At 48.4% G+C, this 21,544-nt stretch overlaps 3 protein-coding genes across 3 annotated transcripts in view; 2 read left to right on the top strand and 1 right to left on the bottom strand.

The window, feature by feature from the left end:
- Nucleotides 1–3,377: 3,377 nt before the first annotated feature.
- On the bottom strand, nt 3,378–4,379 carry LOC144457132 (uncharacterized). The gene is made up of 2 exons (XM_078154362.1): nt 4,307–4,379; nt 3,378–3,895 (listed from the first exon to the last, which is right to left on the bottom strand). The coding sequence occupies exons 1-2, from the start codon at nt 4,336–4,338 to the stop codon at nt 3,463–3,465; spliced, it is 465 nt and encodes a 154-aa protein (XP_078010488.1). The 5' UTR covers nt 4,339–4,379; the 3' UTR covers nt 3,378–3,462.
- On the top strand, nt 4,343–9,309 carry RPLP0 (ribosomal protein lateral stalk subunit P0). The gene is made up of 6 exons (XM_021007990.2): nt 4,343–4,434; nt 6,891–7,066; nt 7,166–7,400; nt 7,618–7,803; nt 8,162–8,302; nt 9,084–9,309. Exons 1-6 carry the CDS (start codon nt 4,381–4,383, stop codon nt 9,243–9,245), a joined length of 954 nt encoding a protein of 317 aa, XP_020863649.1. The 5' UTR covers nt 4,343–4,380; the 3' UTR covers nt 9,246–9,309.
- Nucleotides 9,310–12,296: 2,987 nt separating this feature from the next.
- GCN1 (GCN1 activator of EIF2AK4) overlaps nt 12,297–21,544 on the top strand; it is a 62,199-nt gene continuing 52,951 nt past the window's right edge. Inside the window, 3 exon segments of the mRNA XM_021007926.2 lie at nt 12,297–12,397; nt 15,773–15,875; nt 21,088–21,151. Coding sequence (XP_020863585.1) covers nt 12,380–12,397; nt 15,773–15,875; nt 21,088–21,151 — 185 coding nt within the window. The 5' untranslated portion in view covers nt 12,297–12,379.

Genomic DNA, 21,544 nt, shown 5'->3' with positions numbered 1-21,544 from the left:
AAGTCATTACCCCCCTTCACATGGGGACTTCTGGGAAGAGAAGGAAGCCTGTCCACTTTGCATCGGCTTTAACTGTTGGCAAGTTTTTCCCCAGATCCAGACACAATTTACCCCTTTGCGTTGCTGTGCAGTCTACTCCCCACTGCCAAACAAATCTAACCTCCCTCCAGCCAGGTCACACCAGCCTGGAATCTGTTGTTAAATTTTCAGTGGGAGTATATCCAGAAAACCTTCGAGTCAGGGCTTGATTCTGTTGACTGTCTAGACTTAAGAAAGCAAAGGTCAAAATGTTAATAATGTGGGTTAAATTGCAAAGCATTTCATACATATGTGAAACATTTTTTCTAAAGAGCCGATTGTTAAACATTTACCAGCATACCCCTGCTTTCTCCACATGTCAGCGTTTCGGCTATGTGAAACCAGCCATTATGTGCCCCTGAGTCTTCCTTTCTCCAGACTAAATATCCCAGCTCTGCCGGGTTCCTTCAGTAGGTCCCCATTTGGCAGGTACTGGACTCTTCCCTCCTCATGCCCTTCCTTCCTCCTCTGCACTTCCTCTGTTAGGAATGGGGTGAGACAGTGCCTCCTGCCTCCAGGGAAATTCGCAGACAGCCAGGAATCTTGTTTTTTTTTTTTAAGTAATTGTATAACCTGGTTCTCCTGAGGCCAAGGGTGTCTAAATGAAATGCTTATTTATACCATTCCTTAGGAACTGGGAAGTTCCTTAGATTCATATTGTCCTTGGGAGCTTTCCCTCTGTGAGAGAGAGAGAGAGAGAGAGAGAGAGAGAGAGAGAGAGAGAGAGAGAGAGAGAGAGAGAGATTCAGATAGAATGAGAAAAGAATGAGGAGAGTGAGAGAGACAGAATAAGAGAGAAGAATAGAGGGCGAGGGGAAAGAGAAACAGAGACAGAAAGAGAAAAAGGGAGGAGAGGAAGAGAAAGGAAGAAACAGAGAAAAAGAGGGAGAAAGAAAAAGAAAAAGGGAGAGAAAGAGAAAGGAAGAAACAAAGAAGCAAAGAGAAAGAAAAAGGAAAGGAAAAAGAAAGAGAAAGAGAAAAAGAGAATGAAAGAAAAAGGGAGAGGAAGAGAAAGGGAGAAACAAAAGAAGGAGAAAAAAAAAAAAAGGGAGAGAAAGGAAGAAACAGAAGCAAAGAGAAAGAAAAAGAGAGAGAAAAGGAAAAAGAAAGAGAAAGAGAAAAAGAGAACGAAAGAAAAAGAGGGAGAGGAAGAGAAAGGGAGAAACAAAAAGAGGGAGAAAAAAAGAAAAAGAGGGAGAGAAAGAAAAAAGAGGGAGAGAGACAGGGAGAAAGAAAAAGAGAAAGGTAAAGAAAGAAAGAGAAAGAGAAAGGAAGAGAGAATTGGGACATAAATGCTTGGGAAGTGAGTTGTTAGAGCTGGCTAGCTGCAGGTTGGGTGTGGGGAGATACAAAAATTAAAAAATAGTTCCTGTCGTTAAGAAGCTTACATTCTGTTGAGTGAAAGAACGTGTGTATGAAGAAGTCAATGGAAAATATATAGAAAGAAAATGCAGACATTGATGGGGAGAGATCACCAACCCCTGGGAGAAATCTGGAAGGGCTTCAAGTTGGAGGTGTTTAGCTAAGCCTTGAAGGGAACTAGGGGTTCTAGGAGCCAGAGCTGGAGGGAGTGAATTTCAGGGAGGAGGGGGAGGGGGAGGAAACACCAGCATACATAAGATGTGAAAGGGAGGGACATGAAATCGGATGGAAAGACAGGTCCAAGCCTGACTCTGAGTCCTCCCTTAAATGCTCAGCCTCCAGGTCCACTGCGTCTCTAGCCTCCATCCGTACAGCCTCTAGCCTAGTCCACCATCTCCCGTGTGGACTGTTGCAGTCATCTCCTGCTTCCAATATCTCCCCTCTCCAAACTCCTCCATTCAAGGCCCAGAATAATTTTCCTAAAGCTCATATATATAACCATGTCATTTTCCTGCTTGTGAAGCTTCAGAGGCTCCCTACTGCCAGAACTGGGTGCACTCCCTCCCCACTCAGGTCTCTCCAAATCCTTCAAGGTTTAACTCAGGGGTCACTTTCTACGGGAAGCCTTTTTTTTCCCTTGCTATAGGGGACTCCCAGAGAAGTAAATTCCCTCTTATTGATGAAGCTCTGCACCTTCCCTGCATCTTATGAGGGAGTTTCTCAGAGCACTGCCTTCTCCTCTTCTGGCTGATTCAGCTCTACAAGACTTCAGTTGACCATGCCTTAGAATCCTCTTCACTGGGGACCTCCAATTTAAGGAGGAGGTTCAGGCCAACCATATTGTCCCTCATTCTTTTCTGTCCAGCCCACAGAATTTTCCCCACTATTCCCTAGCCCCAAGTGGCTTCCCTCTCCCCCACCACTTTGAAAAAAAATTATTTTATTTTCAACTCAGGGGGAAAAAAGCCCCCAAGCACTTCCATAACACAGTACAATTAAAAAAAAGATGATTGCACATGAAATTGCACATAAATAATTTAATAAATACATGCAGCTTCCTGTTGCCTACAGGATCAAATAAAAAATGTCTGTTTGGCATTCAAAACCTTTCATAGTCTAGCCCCCTCCTACCTTTCCAGTCTTCTTATGTCTTACTCCTTTATCTGTACTCTTGGGTCCGGTGACACTGACCTCCAGCTCTCCATCTCTCTGTCTCTAGGCATTTTCTCTGGTTATCCCCCATGCCTGGAATATTCTCAGTCCTTTGCTCCAACTATTGACCTTCGTGGATTCCTTTAGAACACAACTAAAATCCCACCTTTTACAGGAAGCCTTCCCCAACATTTTCCTCTGTTAACTATTTCCTATTTATCCTGTATATATATATAATCTGTATGTATATTTTTTGCTAAGCAGTGGGGTTAAGTGACTTGCCCAGGGTCATAAAGCTAGTAAGTTTCAAGTGTCTGAGGTTGGATTTGAACTGAGGTCCTCCTGACTCCAGGGCCAGTACTCTCTCCACTGAGCCACCTAGCTGCCCCTTTATATTTGTTTGCATATTGTCTCCCCCATTAGATTGGAAGTTCCTTGAGGGCAGGAACTGTCTTGTCTCTTTTTGTATCCCCAGTGTGCGGCCTGGTACATGTAGGCACTTAATAAATGTTTATTTATTTTTAAAATTTTGGAGGCAATGGGGGTTAAGTGACTTACCCAGGGTCACATAGCTAGCTAGTAAGTGTCTGAGGCTGTAAAGAAATGTTTATTGAATCACATTGAATTGAACTGATTGACTGACTGACTGATTTGCCCAAGGTCCCCCAGCAGGTATGTGTCAAGAGAAAGGAAATGAACCCAGGTCTGGCCTCTGAGGCCAAGCTCCATCCGCATGACCTCATCTCGCTTATTGCATGAATACTTCGAGCGCTTAAAGAGTGCCTTTTAATTCATTTTCATTTTATTCATGGCCAGTGCCTGGCATACAGTAGGCGGTTAATAAAGCCTGGAGCCATCTCTGCTTTTTTGCTAGCTCCCTGAATTGCTGAGGGAGCACTTGGAGGTCCCACGCCAACCCAGCAGGGGGCGCGAGCGGATTTTTGCCTCTCCTTTTCTGAGATGCGGGAGCCTCTTCTCGAGAGGCGGGACCACCACCCACGAGTGGCCGCCGTAACGTCCAATAGCGGCCTGGATCGCGCCCCGCTCGCCGGATGGGCGGAGACGTCCGCCAATGGGAGTGGGCTCCGTGCGCGGGCGCTGTTTCGCTGCGGTGCCCAGTATAAAAGGCGCGCGGAGGCGCGCGGCCGCTCTCTCCCCAGGCGTCCTCGTGCGAGGTGGGTCGGATGGTGCCTCCGGGCCCGCGGTGGGTCGCGGCCTGGGCTCTGGGGTCAGGGGAGCGCGGGCTCTTGGGCAGCGCTGATGGGCGCTGAACCGGTGTCGGAGCCCGAGCCCCGGCCGAGGCCTGCGGGGCCCGCGTGTGAGGAGGACAGAGGCCCCGGCCCCCCCCCCCCCCCCCGAGCGCATTCTTGCGTCACTGGGTCGGGAGGAGAAGGGCCTTGGAGTCGGGGTCTGCCCTCCCAGCCGAGCGGGGCCGTGGGGGCGGGGAGTCTAGGGCGTATTCTCTTCTTCGGGCCCCAGTTACCCCTCCCGTACAACAGGAGGGGCCCTTGAGCCCGTTTTAGTTTTAGGCCTATGACCCCCTTCTGGGCCTCAGTTTCCTTGTCTGTCACAAGCGGGGTTTGGACTTAGGGCCCCAGGCCCCTCCTAGGCCGCCACCTGCCCTCCGGAAGGCCCGGATGGAGACGTTACCCGGGGGCGTGGGGGTGGGGGGGTGTGTAGGGGGTTGGGGGCGGGGCTGAGGAGGGGGTCTCACCGCAGCCGTCCCTGCTTCCCCCGCAGTGACATCGTCTTTAAACCCCGCGTGGCAATCCCTGAAGCACCTTCGAGATGCCCAGGGAAGACAGGGCTACCTGGAAATCCAATTACTTCCTCAAGATCATCGTAAGTGGCCTGGGGTCTGCGCGTGGGGTCGCTCCGTGCCCTTTTCCTTTGCTCCTCTGAGACTCCCGGGCCAGGGGCCGCCCCTCCGAGAGGCCTGCCTTCCTGCGCTCTCTTTGGGGTGACTGTACGGCCTTGGCGTTTTCTCACTTGGCCTCTGTCCTCCCTGGGGTGCCAGCTCCCCCAGGGTTCCCGCGCCTCCGGTGCTCCTCCTCCTCCTCCTGCTTCTCTCGGGCAGACAAACCCTTGTGATTGAAAAAGGGCCGCAGCCTGGGGGCAGGGTCAGCCGAGTGTGACGGAGTGAAGGGTGTTGGGCTGGGCACCAGAGTGGGGTTCAGGCCCTTTGAGCGTGGGTGAGTTACTCAGTTCAGAAGGCCAGAATTAAAGTGAAAGGCAGCATCATCCTTGAGGAGCTTAGGTTTTACCGAGGGGGATGTGACTGGTCGGGGGGTGAAGCAGCCGTGGTGTGAATGTGGGTTAGGTGCGATGCTTCAGGAGTTTTGAGGATGATGTCGGATATTGTTGGTTACCTGTAAATCAGGGGATGGTAATTGACTCTGCCAGCAGTGGCTGTTATAGGACCAGGCGATGAAAGGAATACTGTCGTTCAGTCCTTGTAAGTGATGTGTGATCCCAGGCAGATCACCTTGGGGCAGTTAGGTGGGGTTAATACTAGGGCTCCAGGAGTGTCCATCAGCATGCTTCCAGTGTGCTGGGCTTTGTGCAAAGAAAGGCACAGATACTGTCCTTGCTCTCGAGAGGTGCATATTCTAATAGGAGAGAGAATATGCAAGTGATGACTTAAAAGATAGAGAAGGAATGGGAAGCCAGGCTCCACGAGAAGGCTCTAGGAGGCAGAGGGAGAGGGAGAGTGGGACCAGGAGGATGGAGCATGCCAGGCGGGGGAGTCAGCCAGGGAAAAGGAGATGGAGTGTTCTGTTCAAGGAGGGAAACGCCTCTTGACTTATAAAGCCGAAGTTGATGTGCAAAAACAGGCAAGCTGTTGCTTTATAGTCCTATGCTGTTTTCTATGGGGGAAATCCTCGCCTAGGACATTGGCAGTCAGTCGTCCCTGGACTGGTTAAAAGTTAAAATAAATAAAGAATAATGAAAATTTGGAAGGTACTGAAAGCTGTCCAGTCCTATTTCTGCCTGAAAAAAGAATGCACTTTTCTTGTTCACTTTCTCTTTGAAGAAATATTTGTTATGAAAAACTTACCACTTTCTATTTTTGGATAATTTCAGTTAATAGGCAGTTTTTCTTTATATCAAGTGGAAATTAAAATAAGTTGAATGGATTGGAAATAAGCAAGACTCACATAAGAGACAGCCCATAACGAAACACATTTATGTGTATCTTTTGGGTTTGTCTGAAATCATGTCATTTGGCAGTTGAAGTTTGGTCAGAAATTTGTACTTTGTTATACTTATGTTCAATCTTATATTATAGGTAGATCGTATGGGTATGCCCTGCTCAATTTTAACTTCCATGAAGCATGACAGGAGCCTCCACATGCTTATGAGGCAACAGTCCTCAGGCACATAAATTAGTATTTAAAGTATTCAGGTCTTTGCCCATAAGAAAACTGTACTTTCTGACATGTTTTTTTAAAACATTTTCTTAGCTTTTCTGACAGGTGACTTTTGATTTTTAAGGTCACTATTAACTTGGAATTTATATGTCTTAACAAGGTTAATAATTGTTGACAATTTGGGTGGCCCCCAAAGATGCTTTGACTGTAAATTGTTTGCAGATTGGGCTTTTTTGGTGGGCACCAGGCTGCATTTTAAAAAATCATTTCAGTAGCTTAGAAACGATTTTAGTACTAAGATGTAATTCTGCCCCCTTTTTTTTTTTGCTAGCTAAGATGTAATTCTGAATTTGATTGCTTGTATTCCATTTGCTCTCTATGTAAAAGTGAGTGTGACTGGACCCATTGGCTTTGACAGTGAGTGGAGTGGACAAGGCGTTTTGGCAGTATTTTATGTCCTGGGTGTTGCAGTATCAGAATTACTTGGGGCTGTCTCTCGTTGTCCTGATCAACATCTGGTCACTGGACCCAGATGGATTCCGGAGGAGAAAGCGAGGCTGGTTGGTGACTTTGCACAGCCTTTCCTCACTTAAATCTAGTTCACTTGCAAGAGGTGATATCACCTTCCTGATGTCATGGTCCTCTTCAAAAACAAAAGGACAAACAGCAGACCAACCGATGTCAGTTACTAGAAGAGACCAGCAGATGTAGTAGAGAGAGGCCCCAGAGTTGTAAGAATTTGTAAAAACATCTGAGTTCAAATTTCATTTCTGCTGCTTAATGCCTTGTGACCGAGGATCTAAATCTTTCTTCCTCTGTAGACTGAGGGCATGAATTACCTTCCAGCCAGCCTACGATTTGGGGTATCTTTATATCTGACCTTTCCCAAGTAACAAACATCTTTATTTCTGTTGCTTGTTTTCATAGCAACTTTTGGATGATTATCCAAAATGCTTCATTGTGGGAGCAGACAATGTAGGCTCCAAGCAGATGCAGCAGATCCGGATGTCCCTCCGTGGGAAGGCCGTAGTGTTGATGGGAAAAAACACCATGATGCGCAAAGCCATTCGTGGACATCTGGAGAACAACCCTGCCTTGGAGAAGTGAGTGCAGTGCATTTGGGGAGTGTTCTCTTCCCTTTATTTCTTTGGAAGATTCATGCTTTCTGGGAGGTGAGCTAACTCATGTGACTTTTCTTTCAGACTGCTGCCTCATATTCGGGGGAATGTGGGCTTTGTGTTCACCAAGGAAGATCTGACGGAGATTAGGGACATGCTTCTGGCCAATAAGGTGCCAGCTGCTGCCCGTGCAGGTGCCATTGCCCCCTGTGATGTCACTGTGCCAGCCCAGAACACTGGTCTGGGTCCCGAGAAGACTTCCTTCTTCCAGGCTCTGGGCATCACCACCAAGATTTCCAGGGGCACCATTGAAATCTTGGTGAGTGTCGTTGGCTGTATAGGGCTGTGGTCCAGGCATGGGAGCATCCTGAGCCCAGGGATGGATGATGCTAAGTGCTTGGAGGACATACTTAGGTCAGGGGTTGTTGGAGGATGTGGGGCGGGCCGGTGTGATCCTGAGGCTCGCTGCTGTCATGAGTCTGCCGGACATTCCGGCAGCTGGTTGCCCCGGGCCGACTTCTCTCTTGTTTTTTCAGAGTGACGTGCAGCTGATTAAGACTGGAGACAAGGTGGGTGCCAGCGAGGCCACCTTGTTGAACATGCTGAACATCTCCCCCTTCTCCTTTGGGCTGATCATTCAGCAGGTGTTTGACAATGGCAGCATCTACAACCCTGAAGTGCTGGACATCACGGAGGAGACTTTGCACCTTCGGTTCTTAGAGGTAGGGCCCCTCCAAAGGCTGGCGGCCTGGGCAGTGTTCTCATGAGGGGTTCCACCCTTCGGCTGGTTGACATTGGGAATGTAATGGTGGCAAGCCAAGAGGGTAATTGGGGTGGGAGGCTGGCTACAAAGCATGATAGGAATTCTGCTGGGCTAAGGTGGTTGGCCTTGGGCCGGTGTGTGTCCAGAGACGTGGCTTCTGTCTGTCCAGGGTTTAGGGTAGGCTGCAGAATTGGCACTGAGGCAGCAGAAGAATGAACTTGCTTCTGCTGTGTCTGAATGATGCCTTTGGGCTCCGGGAAGTCTAGGAGCACATCTAGGGCAGGCTTGCCACCACGTCATTGGCTCTCTGTCCACAGGGTGTCCGAAATGTTGCCAGCGTCTGTCTGCAGATTGGCTACCCGACTGTTGCATCAGTACCCCACTCGATCATCAATGGGTACAAGCGGGTCTTGGCTGTAGCTGTGGAGACTGAGTATACCTTCCCACTTGCTGAAAAGGTAAAGATTTAGCCAGGACATTTTGAGTTATCACGGAGTAGTAATAATGATAGTGACTTTATTTTCTTTGAAAGAGGATACTTTTCTGCATTCAATATTTGATTATCACAGTATTTGTAAATGAAATATATAGTCTGAATATGCACTAGGTAGTTGCTTGAACTGCTGCATTATCCTTCTTGGTTTCCCTGCCTCAAGGTCCTCCACAGCAGCCAGAAGGGTTTTCCTAAAAGTGAGGGTCAGCCTGTGCACTGCTGCCCCTAATAAACCCCAGTGGCATTATTATTACTGCCTCTAGGATCCAAAAGAATGCCTCTGACTGACATTTAAAACATCTCCTCGACTCCAGCCCCTTTTGTGGTCTCAGACATGCTGGCCTACTTGCCCGGGCTCACACAGCATCCATCTCCTGACTTTGGGCAAGGACTTGGCGTGGCACCTTCAGGAAGCTTTTCCTGCTCTTCCCCTCCCCAAGATACCGTGTACTTATTAACCTGTGTGTGCCTCCAGTGTGGACAGGCAGAAACTGTTCCTTCCCCACAAGACTCAGAACCCAGGTCTTCTCATTTTGAGGTCGTGGCCCTGTATCTGTGGTAGCCAAGTTGCTGGTCTGAAGTTGCCTGTTCACGGCCCAATTTCTGCCTAAGGGAATCTTGACCCCCTGTGGAGTTGGCTTATTACCCATCTCCAGTGGCTTTGAACACTCCACCTGTTGACCCACAGGGATAGGAGGTGAGTGGGAGGACAGGTGTGCCGTGCTAACTCATCTTCCTGTTTTCAGGTGAAGGCCTTCCTGGCCGACCCTTCGGCTTTTGCAGTGGCCGCCCCTGCGGCTGCTGCTCCAGCTGCCACTGTACCTGTTGCTGCCGCTCCTGCCAAGGTGGAAACCAAGGAAGAATCGGAGGAGTCTGATGAAGATATGGGATTTGGTCTATTTGATTAGCCCACCGGAAACAACTATCTCAGCCAGTTTATTTGTGAAACAAAGAAATAAAAGTGCTCATTTATCTCTGCCTCCGTTTCCTTTGTTTATACTTCTGACCTCAAGAATTTATAAACTGTTAAGTCTATAAAATGGGGATGATGTGAAACAGTCATTGCAAAGTCCTTTGTACCTGTTACCAGCTTTCTGAGGCATATGATGGTGTTGGTGAAAGTCTTGTGAAAGCATGACAAAAGGGGGTGGCGTAGGGTGGTTTTTCCAGTGTTTGATACTCAGGTAGATGATGGTGATGGGCGTATGAGCCTGGTTCTCTAGGAGTCGCCGCTGCCATCTGTCCAGCTGTGTGCCTCTGGATCCTTACTGGTTGCTTGTCTTTGTATCATCTCTCTTTTATGGAGCAAATTGATAGAAGTCTCGATTTCTGTACCTGGAGCCGTAGTCCTCGCCTGTGCTGACGAGGAAGGGAGCGTGCTGGTCAGTGATGGCAGTGTTAGATATTTTTTCTGGTTCTTCTTGTTTCACTTTGCATTACTGAATGGCTTTGTAATCTTGCCCATTTATGAGAGTCATAAAACAAGTATTTTGTCTACTGTGAACCTGTTTAGCCATTCCTTAATGGATGGGCATGAGCTTTACTTTTTGTTCTTTGACATAAAACGTTCTGCTTTAAACATTTTGTTGTAACTGGTGCTCATTCAGCATGAACGGAAGTTGCTTCGTGTTTATGGGATTAAGAAATTGTGAAGGACCTGCTGTGTATTTAGCCTCCAAAGGAGGAGGCCCAGGAATAGGTCGAGACAGCCCTGGGGCCCTGCGGGGGGGTGCAATTGGCAAAGAAAGGCGTTGGTGAAGGTGAGGCTGGTGCTCTGGGAGGGAGCTTGAGGGTCAACGCTTGGTTTCTCTTTCCAATATCTTTCACGTGCTGGAAGGAGCTTTAAATGTCCAAATGGTCATTTTACTGATGAGACAGCTTGCATGAGGTAGTGAGCAGGTGTTCAGAGCTGCGATTTGAACCAGGTCGGAAATTGTTAGCTGGGAATGGGACCAGATTATGGGGAGCACTGGGACAAAAAACAGTAAGGATATAAACTTTCAGCTGTGTTCCTCAAGACATTTTAAAAACATACTAATTGTTCAGTCATGTCCAACGAGGTGATTCCCATGGATTTTATCCATGTTTTCTTGACAGATACTGGTTTGCCATTTCCTTCTCCAGTGTGTCTCCATTTTACTGATGAGGAATTGAGACAAATGGGTTGTGACTTATCCAGGGTCATACAGCTAGTGAGTATCTGAGGCCATATTTGAATGCAGGTCTTCCAGACTCTAGGCCCAGCCCTCTATCCACTTCACCACCAAGTTTACCCACTACAAATAATTGCTGGCATTTTTTTTTTTTAGGCAATTGGAGTTAAGCGACTTGCCCAGGGTCACACAGCTAGTAAGTGTCAAGTGTTTGGTCTGAGGCCAGATTTGAACTCAGGTCCTCCTGACTTCAGGGCTGGTGTTCTATCCGCTGCACCACCTAGCTGCTTCAATTGCTAACATTTTAAAACATAGCAGCAGCTACTATGTGCCAGGTATTGGTAAGGCCTTTACAGCTATTTGATCCTTACTACAACTTTGGGAGGGTAGTATTATCTTCGGTTTACAGATGAGGAAACAGGCAAAGTGACTTGCCCAGGGTCACCACTTGTGTCTGAGGTCAGATTTCTCCTGACCCCAGGCTCAGGGTTCTACTTACTGCACCACCCAGCTGTGTGCAAAGCGCTAAGTGATGAAAATGCAAAGAAAGGCAAAGGGAAAAAAAGCGTCCACTGTATATAGACTGCCTTTGTGGGTGAATCATGTGTGTACTCCCTTCTCTGTTTTATTTAATACAAGCCCTGAAAACAGCAACAGCCCATTGGGCCTCTAAGCACTAGTTCACAGGACTTTCTGAATCCTATTTAAACTTGAAAAGAAAGCTAAGGCATAGGAACCCGATTCAGCTGGCTGACCTCAGGCCTCTGAGATTCAGTTTGCTCGCCCATAACACAGCAATGATGCTTTTCACGATGTTTTACAACGTCCAAAGAAAAAGATGCCTTTGAATTAAAAAAAAATTCTATTTGGGAAGTGAGTGTTTCTTTCTGGATTTGCCAAGGGCAGTTGAGGTATCCTGGTAGAGACTGGGTCAGGAGACCAGACCTGGACAGGAATCCTGGACTTTCACTAAAATCCCCTTATAAGGACAGACAATAGTTACCCACAGATGGACAAGAGATATGTACCAAATACAAGGACTTATGGGAAGGAAGGGTTCATGAAGGGTCTCCAGCTTTAGCTGAGTCGAGAGAAACTTTGGAGGGGAGGATGAGGGTCCTTGTTCCACCAACCAGACCCTCCACCTCTCCTCTCTGGCTGCCCCTCTGCCTTGAAATGCTCTTCCTCCTCTGCTCACACTACTGACCTCCCTGGCTTCCTTTAAATCCCAACTAAAATCCTATCTTCTATAAGAAGCCTCCCCCAAGTCTTAATTCTAGCACCTTCCCTCATTTTCTACTTATTCTGCAAATGACTCCTTTGTACATATTTGTTTGCTCGTTGTCTCCCCCATTAGATTGCAAGTTCCTTGAAGCAGGGACGGTCTTTTGCCTCTTTTTGCATCACCAACACTTATCTGGCATATAGTAGGCACTTAATAAATGTTGACTGATTGGTTGATCCTAGCCCCTTGCCAAGGCGCGGAGGCTGGAGATGAAGTGTGCACACTTTCCTCCCGCAGAACATTTGTAGAACACTGAGGTTTGCAAACTGCTTTGCATGATTTGAGCTTCGTAAAATTTCCCAACAGCTAAAACAACCTCCAAGGGATCCTATCACGTGGCGGGCTCCCTGTCCCGGCGATCTTCACGGGTATCGTCCACCGGCCGGTTTGTCCCCGCCCACGCCAGCGCAGCAGGGGGCGGGCTCCGGGCGGAGAGCTCCCAGGTGCCCCCAGGCCCGGGTCTGGGCTCCGACGTCACCATGGAGACTGGCCCCGCCTCCTGGGGCCCGGTTAGGGGGCGTGTGCGTGGAGAGGTAGTGGCGGTGGCGGCTCTCTGGTGACCCGGATGTGAGCCGGAAACGGATCCGGGGTCAGAGCCGGCAGGATGGCGGCGGACACGCAGGTGAGGCTGGCGGCCGCGGCGCCGAGGGGGGCGCGGGGGGCTGCGACTCCGGCTCCGGGCGGGCCCCTGCGGTCCGGGCCCTGGGGCTCGTCCTCCGTCTGACCAGCCCGGGAGGCCGCGGGAGGGAGGAGCCTCTGTGGGGGCGAGGCACCCGGAGACCGGGAGGGACGGAGACACGGGCAGAGACAGCGAGATACCGAGAGACAGAGACCCCTAGAGGAGGCGGCAGAGACAGACGCGGGCAGGAAGACCGAGGCGGGGCGGGGGGCGGCCGTGTCCGAGCGCAGCCTGGGACAGCGGCCGGCTCTGCCCGTCCCGGCCGGACCGTCTCTCGCTGTGTCTCTGTCTCCCTCTCTTTCCTCTGTCTCTCTCTTTTCTCTGTCCCTTTCGTTCTTCTCTCCATTTCTCTGTCTCTCCTTTCTGTCTCTTTCTCTGTCACTTTTTCTCCGCTCTGTCTCTCTCCTGTCTCTCTGTCTCTTTCATTCTTCTCTCCGTCTGTCTTTGTCTCTTCTTTTTCTTTTTCTCTTTTCCCTATCTCTCTCTCTCTTTCCTCTGTCTCTCTCTTTTCTCTGTCTCTTTCTGCTGTCTCTGTCACTTTCATTCTTCTCCCCATTTCTCTGTCTCTCCTTTCTGTCTCTTTCTCTGTCACTTTTGCTCCGCTCTCTCTCTCTCTCCTGTCTCTCTGTCACTTTCATTCTTCTCTCCATCTGTCTTTGTCTCTTCTTTCTCTTTTCTCTATCTCTGTCTCTTTCCTCTGGCTCTCCTTTCTGTCTCTTTCTCTTTTCTCTGTCACTTTTTCTCCTCTCTCTGTTTCTTCTGTCTCTCTGTCACTTTCATTCTTCTCTCCATCTCTCTTCTTGTCTCTCCTTTCCATCTCTTTCTCTTTTCTCTGTCTCTGGCACTTTTTCTCCACTCTGTCTTTGTTTCTCTTTCCTCTGTCTCTGTTTGTCTTTCATTCTTCTCTCTGTCTCTCTCTTTCCTCTGTCTCTGTGCTCTGTCACTTTCATTCTTCTTTCCGTCCCTCTCTCTGTCTCTCCTCTCTGTCTCTTTACTCCGTCACTTTCTCTCTCTCTCTGTCATTTTCATTCCTCTCTCTATCTCAATGTCTCTGTCTCTCTTCCCACTCATTCCCTGGCCCTCCCTTCCTAGCTCAGTTTCCCCTCCCTCTCTTTCCTCTGCGTGGCCCCCCTCCCTCCTGCCCTTTCCTCCCCATCCCATGCCTGCTCCTTGGCGTGCAGCCAGCCCAGCCCCTCGCCCCCATTTCTGAGCTCCTTTCTGGGGCACGGCTGTCCCTCCTTTCCTTGGTGGGTTCTGCTCTCCACTGTGCCCATCATCCTGTTTCTCTTGCCACCTTCCCCCTTCCCCCGGCCCCTCGTAGGAGCTCCCAGTCACCAGGCTAGAGTAACCTCAACCAAACAGAGCCCGTTATCTGGGCTGCTGTGGGATCATGAGAATGGGAGGTCATTTGGTGTAGCCTCCTCGTTTTACTGGAGGGGGAAACTGAGGCAGAGGTATGAAATCACTCCTCCTGGCTGAGCACATGTACTTAGAGCCTGGATTCAGACTCAGATCCTCCAGTTGTAAGTTGAATGCTCATGGACATTCCTCTGTGCTTCTAAGATGTTCCTGGTGTAGCCACTCTTATGGAAAGCAGTATTTCTTCTGAGTTGTTGTCAGCTTTCCTTATCTGAAGAGAAGGGGCCTGAGCCTGCCAGGCCCTTATTGGGAGCCAAGTGACAATTCTCTCTGTGCATAAGATAGGCTGGGAGGTTATGGCAACGTAACTTTGGGACTGTTCCTAACAGTGGGAGTGAAATCTCCAGGGACTTTTTTTTTTTCAGTAGCTGAACCTACAGCTTGGTGGCTACTGGCCTGAGGTAATCTAAGAGCAGTGGGGATGAAATTCAAGTGAAAAAAGAGGTTCTGATGTTGAATTTTCCTCCCTGCAAAGCCCTTGTAGACCCCACTAGGTCTCCTCAGCTGTTCAGACTCGAAGGTGGCTGCTGACCCCCTACCTCCCCTCCCCAGCAGCCACCCCCAGACCTGGCAGGGGTCCCTGCATGGCCCAGCTTTGTTAGGGGCTAGGAGGCGAGGGAGAAAAACATGGGAAGTTTCAATTTTATATTAATAAAAAGGAAAGAGATTGAAATAAGAGAAACAGTGCCTGAAGGAAAGGTACCTTTAGGTGCTTCCAGCAGCCTCAGACAGAGGAAAAGACCATGGGGTGTGGTGGGGGTTAGAGGTCTGCCCCTGCTGCTTTCTGCCTGTACAACCCTGGGCCAGTCACTTTCCTTCTCTGAGTCTCGGTGATCTCATCTGTAAAAATGGGAGATGCTGAGTGAGGTCATCTCTAAGGGCCCTTCTGGCTCTAATTCTGTGATTGGATGCTGGAGTTTTTTAACAGCTTCTGAGGCTGGCTGGCCACCTCACAGTAGGCTGTATGGGCAGTTTTTATTAAGGCTATTTCATTGGAGATCCTCCTGAAATGCCATTTTTAGAGGGCCTTTGAGGGGTTTGTAAAGTACAAAAGTGCATATTGAATTGTAGTATCAGCCCCTCTGAGTAATCCAAGTCTCCCAGGGAGCACTGAAACCACTGACTTCTGATCCTGTTTGATTGAGACTCCTCACAAGTGACCTTGGGAACCTCTTTAGTGTCAGTCTGAGTTAGGGAGACATCTTAATAGTAGGTAATCCCCTTTTCTTTGGGGAGGGGGAATAGGTTACACAAAAAATATGAAGATCACTTTTATTTTGGTAAGAGAGATGAATGGTGTTAGAAATTTAACTTTTCCACATGGAAAGAAGGATAAATATAAATTTGAATTGTGTGTGTTCATATGTGCATATACACATACATACAAAAGTATATGTAAATATATAGGTAATAAAAGGGTCGTGAGTGAGCAAGAGAAGCCTGTAGTGTCCATGATGTCACCCCTGGCTGTCTTTAAGTTGACAATCTTGAGTCTCACTGACTGCTGCTTAGGAGCAGGCTTCCTGTAGTGTCTCCTCGGTGTTTCATGTTTGTGGCTCTCTGCCGAACGAACGTTGGCTGGAACAGGCTGAACTTGAGGGAGAATTGACCTCAGTTGATAGGCAGGTTTGGTTTCATGAGTGCAGGTGCCGAGATTACAGGCCCTTGATGCGGAAAGGGTGTTACTTTCTGTCCTGTGGTCACTGATGTTTGGTGTCTCATGGCTTTTCTCTAGGCTGACTGACCCATTGGCTGAGAGATTCTTTAATTCCTTTCTGTTCCCCTACGTCATGTCTGCTTCTGTGTGTGTGTGTGTATGTATGTATTCCTATGTAGAGATATATATTTATTTATTCATATATTCACAGGTGATCTCTTTTTTTTGTATGTCTTTTACAGGTTTCTGAGACGCTGAAGCGATTTGCCGTAAAGGTGACTACAGCCAGTGTGAAGGAGCGGAGGGAGATCCTTAACAATCTTGGGAAATGTGTCGCTGGAAAAGGTAAATGAATGTTCGTTTGTGGAAGCAGAGACACACACCATTTAAAGTGTAAATTATATTTTCATTTGCTCATAATTTTTTTTTCCTAATTCAAGAGTGTAAAGATGTCTTTTAAGCCAGAACGTTTATTTTTTATATAATTAATGGTATAGTAAAATCTTCACCTGTTGGGATTTTTTTTTCCTTTTCTTTTTTTTTAATTTAATTTATTTATTTTTAGTTTTCAGCATTCACTTCCACAAGATTTTGAGTTCCAAATTTTCTCCCCATCTATTGGGGTATTTTTAAAGAAATGAAATCTAACAAGTTCTCCTGCAAAGTAGCCATTCTTTTGTAAATAATATTTAAGCAATATCAGGAGTCCTTAAACTCTAGTTTTCGTAGTTTAACAGATTAAAAATGTAAATGTGCTTTGGGGAATCAGGGAGGAAAGGGTTCTATAGATGTTTCTGGGAGTTTTCACTGAGAGAGCCTCTTTCATTTGGAAGGAAACTTCTGGTTTCAAACAGTGAGGTTGCATAGCATCTCCTTCTATATTTTGGGACCATTTTCAATAACCTAGAGGGGTCAACAAAATGTTATGTCCTCCTGTCCTGCCCCCTCCCGCCCCATTCAGATGAGTCTCAAAGGCGTGATTCTGTCCAGAAAAATCTTCCTATTTCTTTGGAGCAGCATTTTCTTTCTATGCCCCTCTTCTCTGTGGACCATTTGCAGTTTAGAGTATACAGCAAAGCCTCTGCTCTCTTGAACTCTTGAGAATTAATGTCCTGGATGGTTGGAGGCTTAACCCCTTTGAGAATGAATGAATGAATGAATGAGCATCTGTTAAGTGATTTCTGTGTGTCAGTGAGGTCACAAATACAAACGTGAAGAGTCCCTGCCCTCAGGGAACCCACGTTTTAATGAGGGGAGATCACACAGAAAGGAGGGAGATTTTGACTTGGAAAGTCTGTGGGGTGGTTAGTTCTAGGGAGCCATAGGGAGCTGCCACAATGCACCCTTTCCAGGAGAGGGGTGGCAGGAGTGGGACAGCTGGGGAGGACAGCCAGGCCCCAGAAATGGGTGTGGGGCTAGCCACTGTTAGTAGCGGGCTTTCTGAAGTGTGTCACATGCATCTTAAATAGAATCAAAATGGAATTTACCCTCTTCTTCCTGACCTACTATGTCATTATGAGCCTCAGGGTAATTGAAGTTGCTATCATCCTCTAAGCATTGGCTCTTCTGTTCTGTTGGAACAGAGTGATGGCCCAGAGCCTCTTAGATGGTGGCCCTATATGGAAATGTTCTAAGCTTAATACAGAAAGAATTGAACGTACAGAAAGAGGGCTAAAATCTTATTTAAAAGCCTCAGAATCTAATAAGATAGAAACAGATGAACAAATAAGAAAACAGAAAGCTTGTGTTCCATCCCACACCAGCTCTGTCTGAACTTTTATACCTTTGGCCTTGTTCCCTCCTGCACTCCATCCCTTCCTCTCTTCCTTCCTCACTCCCACACCTTCCTGAGTTCACATCTGGCCGCACTGGGCAAGTCACTTCACCCTGCTTGCCTCAGTTTCCTTACCTTTAACATGGGGTAATAATAGCACCCAGCTGTAGCTTGTCGTGAGGATCAAAGGTGCTAACGTTTGTAAAGCTCTTCGTGCAGTGTGTTGTATATGAGTACAGGCTGCTGTTGTTATTGTTAACATGATGATGGTGATAACAGTTACCGCCACCAGCAGGAGAAAGCAGGGTCACAAACACCCAGTGAGGAGAAAGGAGCCAGTGTTCAGTGCTACGGAGAAGTCAAGAAAGACCACTGGACCCAGCAGTTAGTAGATCCTTGGTAACTCTGGGAGGGATACGGTCAGCAGGAAGTCTACAAGGGGTTGAAAAGCTCCAGAAAGGAGGGAAGTAGAGGCGCAGCAAGGCCAGCTTTTGTAGGAGTTTGGCTGTGAAAGGCCGGAGAGCTAGAGGTGCCCGAGTGGGAGGCCGCTTCAGGTGGAGGGGACCCCTGAGTGGGGTTGGCAGAGGGGAGCTGTAGTAGATTTAGTGTGGTGCAGTGGGCGGAGTCCTGGACTTGGAATCAGGAAGTCAGATTCAGATTCTGCCATGGACACCAGGAGCCCAGGGCATGTCATTTAGTCTCTCTGGGCCTTGTTGTTCTGAATTATACCTTGAAGTGGAAAGAGAACCATTCAAGAGGGTGTTGTAACGGGCCAGGGGAAAGGTGCACGGGAGCTATCTGCAGAGAGATCACAGTGAAGTCCATGGGCTGAATGACACGGTGGGGAGGGAGGAAAGGGAGCCAGGGCATAGCTTCGGGGAGGCCCTGGAGGTGCTGTGTGGAGGATGGTCCAGCCAAAGATCCAGCTGGAGTCACTGGCAGGAGAAATGAGGGGATCCAGGCAGAGTGGGTGATCAGCTGCGTCTGCTATTGAAGAGACCTCTTGAAAGGAGGCTGCAGGAGGGCCCTCAATTTGGCCATTACTAAGTCACTGGCAGCTGTGCAGAGGGCGATTTCGAGTGAGTGATATGTTTGGGAGCCACGTTATAAGGCATTGAGAAGAGGACGGGAGCAGGGATGTGGAGGCCAGGAGTGAATGCAGCTTTCTAGAAGTTTGGCTGAGAAAGGGATGGGAGACAAAGGACAGAGGATGCTGGCTGGAGGGGATGGTAGGCAAGGTTTAAGGGTGGGAGAGACTTGGATGGAGAAACGGGGAGAAACTGAAGGACAGAGAGAGAGGGAGAGGTTAATAGTGGGAGTGGTCTGTGGAGGACACGGCAGGCCATAGTATTAGGACCCATGGAGAAGTGTTGGCTGAGTCTAGGAGAAGGGCCACCTCTTTATCACAGTCTGGGGTCAAAGAGGACGTGGTGGGAATTACAAGATGCAAAGTTGGGGAGACCACGGAAGTCCTGGCAGATGATGTCAATTTTTTCAATAAAGTATGTGTATTTGAAATTTGTAAAATACAGTTGTCACTTTATGTAAATGCATTGTTTCATAGACTTCTACATAAAACAGTTTGTATGTCACGCACATTTGCCCGCAGACATGGGGAAGGGAGGGGAGCAAGAAGGGAGCCCTGGACCCATAGAGAAAGGAAACTAGCACTTGGTTCAAGGACACTTGGGGCCAGGGAGCAGAGAAGCAAGAGCGGCTGGGGGCAGACCTCCACCTGACACAGGTACCTGAGTGTGGATGGGGTCTCCTCTTTGGAGTTCTCAAGCCAAGCCCCTGACCCACAGGTCTTTCCGCATGTCTGTTCTGCTTTCACTTGGAGGAAGCCATGCCAAGGGGCAGGAGTGGAGAGAGAGAACACACTGCTTTAACATAGATGTTTTTGGAGAATGTGATTTCTTTCCAAATTCTTTACATAAAGTTTAATTTGTGTAGTGCAAATTTACAAAAAGTAACTGTCTGTATTTAGAATTTCATGTGAAAATGGGCTCAGTTAAAAAAAGTTGTGAAGAAATGATTGCGTGTAATGCTTGCTTGATTGTAAAGTGTTGAGGAGCGAGTTATTAATGTCCTCTTCCCTCCTGTGTCTTGCATTTCCTTCTCCTTCTGTCTGGTTGAGTCTCCCAGGAGAATATTTGCTCCTGGAGGGCAGGGTGTGTTTCTTTTTTGTGTCTGTCTCCCTAGCACCTGACATGGTGTCATACATAAAGTGGTCACTGGGTAAATGTTATGTGGAATGGTCTGCATGACTCGTGGTGGTGGGGAGGGTGTCCTCTGCTGCTGGGATCCTTTGCTTCTCATCTTTCTGACGACATTTTTTTTTTTTGGTGAGGCAGTTGGGGTTAAGTGACTTGCCTAGGGTCACACAGCTAGTAAGTATCATGTGTCTCAGGTTGGACTTGAACTCAGGTCCTCCTGAATCCAGGGCCAGTGCTCTATCCACTGTGTTACCTAGCTGCTCCTCAATGTTCTTGATATTTTTTTGAAAATTGAGATGGTGATTATGGTTTTGGGGCTTTCCCTTTGTAAAAGAGCACCCGTCCTAGCAGGTTAGAAAGGTGGTGTGAGCTTGTCCTCAGAGAGAGGAGAGGTGAGGGTTTCTGAAGGGCCACAGAATGTGTCCATGTGGTTGGTCAGCGGGATTGGGCCAGGCCCCCAGACCGTGCTTTGTCCTTTGTCCCGCCGATGGTTGGTGTCATGTTGGCTGCCTTTCTTCCTTGCCCTGGCTTCCCCTAGCCAACCAGGCACTGAAGCTGGTCGATTCTTCCTTTCTTTGGGGTTGCGTCCCTTGTCCTTCTTCTCATCCCTGTTGCTGCTGTTTGCATCAGCCCCTTTATGTCCCTTTTCTCCTGGATTCGTGATCCAGCTTCAGATGCCTCCTTTTTGCCTGTGCCCCTGCTCCTTTCCAGCGTGTGTGTGTGTGTGTGTGTGTGTGTGTGTGTGTGTGTGTGTGTGTCTTTTAGCTGCGTCCATTCTGGCTTTCTCCCAGTTAGAAATCAAATCAATACGCATTGTTTTCGAAGAGTCATCCCCTCCCCTGACTGTTCTTTCTCCGTGCTCTAGTTCATTGTCTGCCTTGCCAGCAGATCAGTTTAATTCAGTCCAGCAAACATTGATCAAGGGGGCGGGACCAGGTGCTGGCATGCAGAGGTAGAAGTGAAAGCAGTTGCTGTCCCCAAACGACTAAATCCTGTTCTTGTGCTGCTCTCTGACTCAGAACCCTCACTGGTTCCCCATTGTTTTCAAGAGAAAACCCATACTGTGAAGCATGTCCTTCTCTAACGTGGCCCTGCCTGTGTTGCCAGCCTTACCACCCTTGGATTTTCAGCGTGAATCCCTGCTTGAAGTCAGGGCGAGCTGCTTATGGTCCTTTGAACCCTCCCACCACCGCACCTTGGCGTGGCTGGTTTGTACCATCTGGTTCTCCTTTCTCAGCCTACATTCTGCCCTCCTCAAGACTACCTCCTCTGAAACCCTCCCTGATTGCCCCTGTTGGAAGTGATATTGCTCTGAAGTCCTGTATTCACATCTCTACCACTCATTCAACCAGTAGATATCTACAAACTGCCTACTGGGTGCCCGGCTCTGCCTTCTGCTTTTGGTTAAAAAAGAGCCACGTGAAAACTAGATTCCAGCCCCGAAGTCAAGGGCCACATCTTGTGTGGTTGGGTGTCATCCCCCAGTGCCAGCCTGGTGCTTTGTCCAGTGTGGGCACTCACTCCTTGTTTGTTGATGTTTGAGTTCTCGGGAATGCTTTGGTTTCAGACCTGCCCGAGGGAGCGGTGAAAGGCCTCTGCAAGCTCTTCTGCCTGACTCTGCATCGGTATAGGTGAGTCCCTGTGTGGGCAGAGCGGTGAGGATGGCACAGCCCGAGAGATCACCTCTGATAGGTGCCAAGCTCTGGTGCCAGCCCTGTTGTTGCCACCTGAGGGGCGGCCAGCATTGGTCAGTTAGCCTCTGACCTTGGCTTGCCCCTTGGTTGACACTGATCAGGAGTATCTTGATAGCTGCATTTTAGAGGAATTGGTTTCCTTCATAACCCTCTGTATTTTATTTTATGCATGTAACAACACTTTTCTGAGAGGGAGTCTGCAGGCTTCACCACATTGAAAAAGGGGCCCACGGTACCAAAAAGGCTGAGAACCCCTGGACTGGATGAGCTCTGAGGACCTTTGCTTGCGGTTCTGACATTCTGTAGTCTTCTGCAGTCAGAACTTTTGGG

The sequence above is a fragment of the Phascolarctos cinereus genome, unplaced genomic scaffold, assembly GCF_003287225.1.
Source record: "Phascolarctos cinereus isolate Bilbo 61053 unplaced genomic scaffold, phaCin_HiC Scaffold_4;HRSCAF=312, whole genome shotgun sequence".
In the NCBI taxonomy this organism is placed as follows: Eukaryota; Metazoa; Chordata; class Mammalia; order Diprotodontia; family Phascolarctidae; genus Phascolarctos; species Phascolarctos cinereus.
The sequence above is the reverse complement of the archived record's forward strand: the minus strand, read 5'-3'. Positions and strand labels throughout refer to the sequence as shown.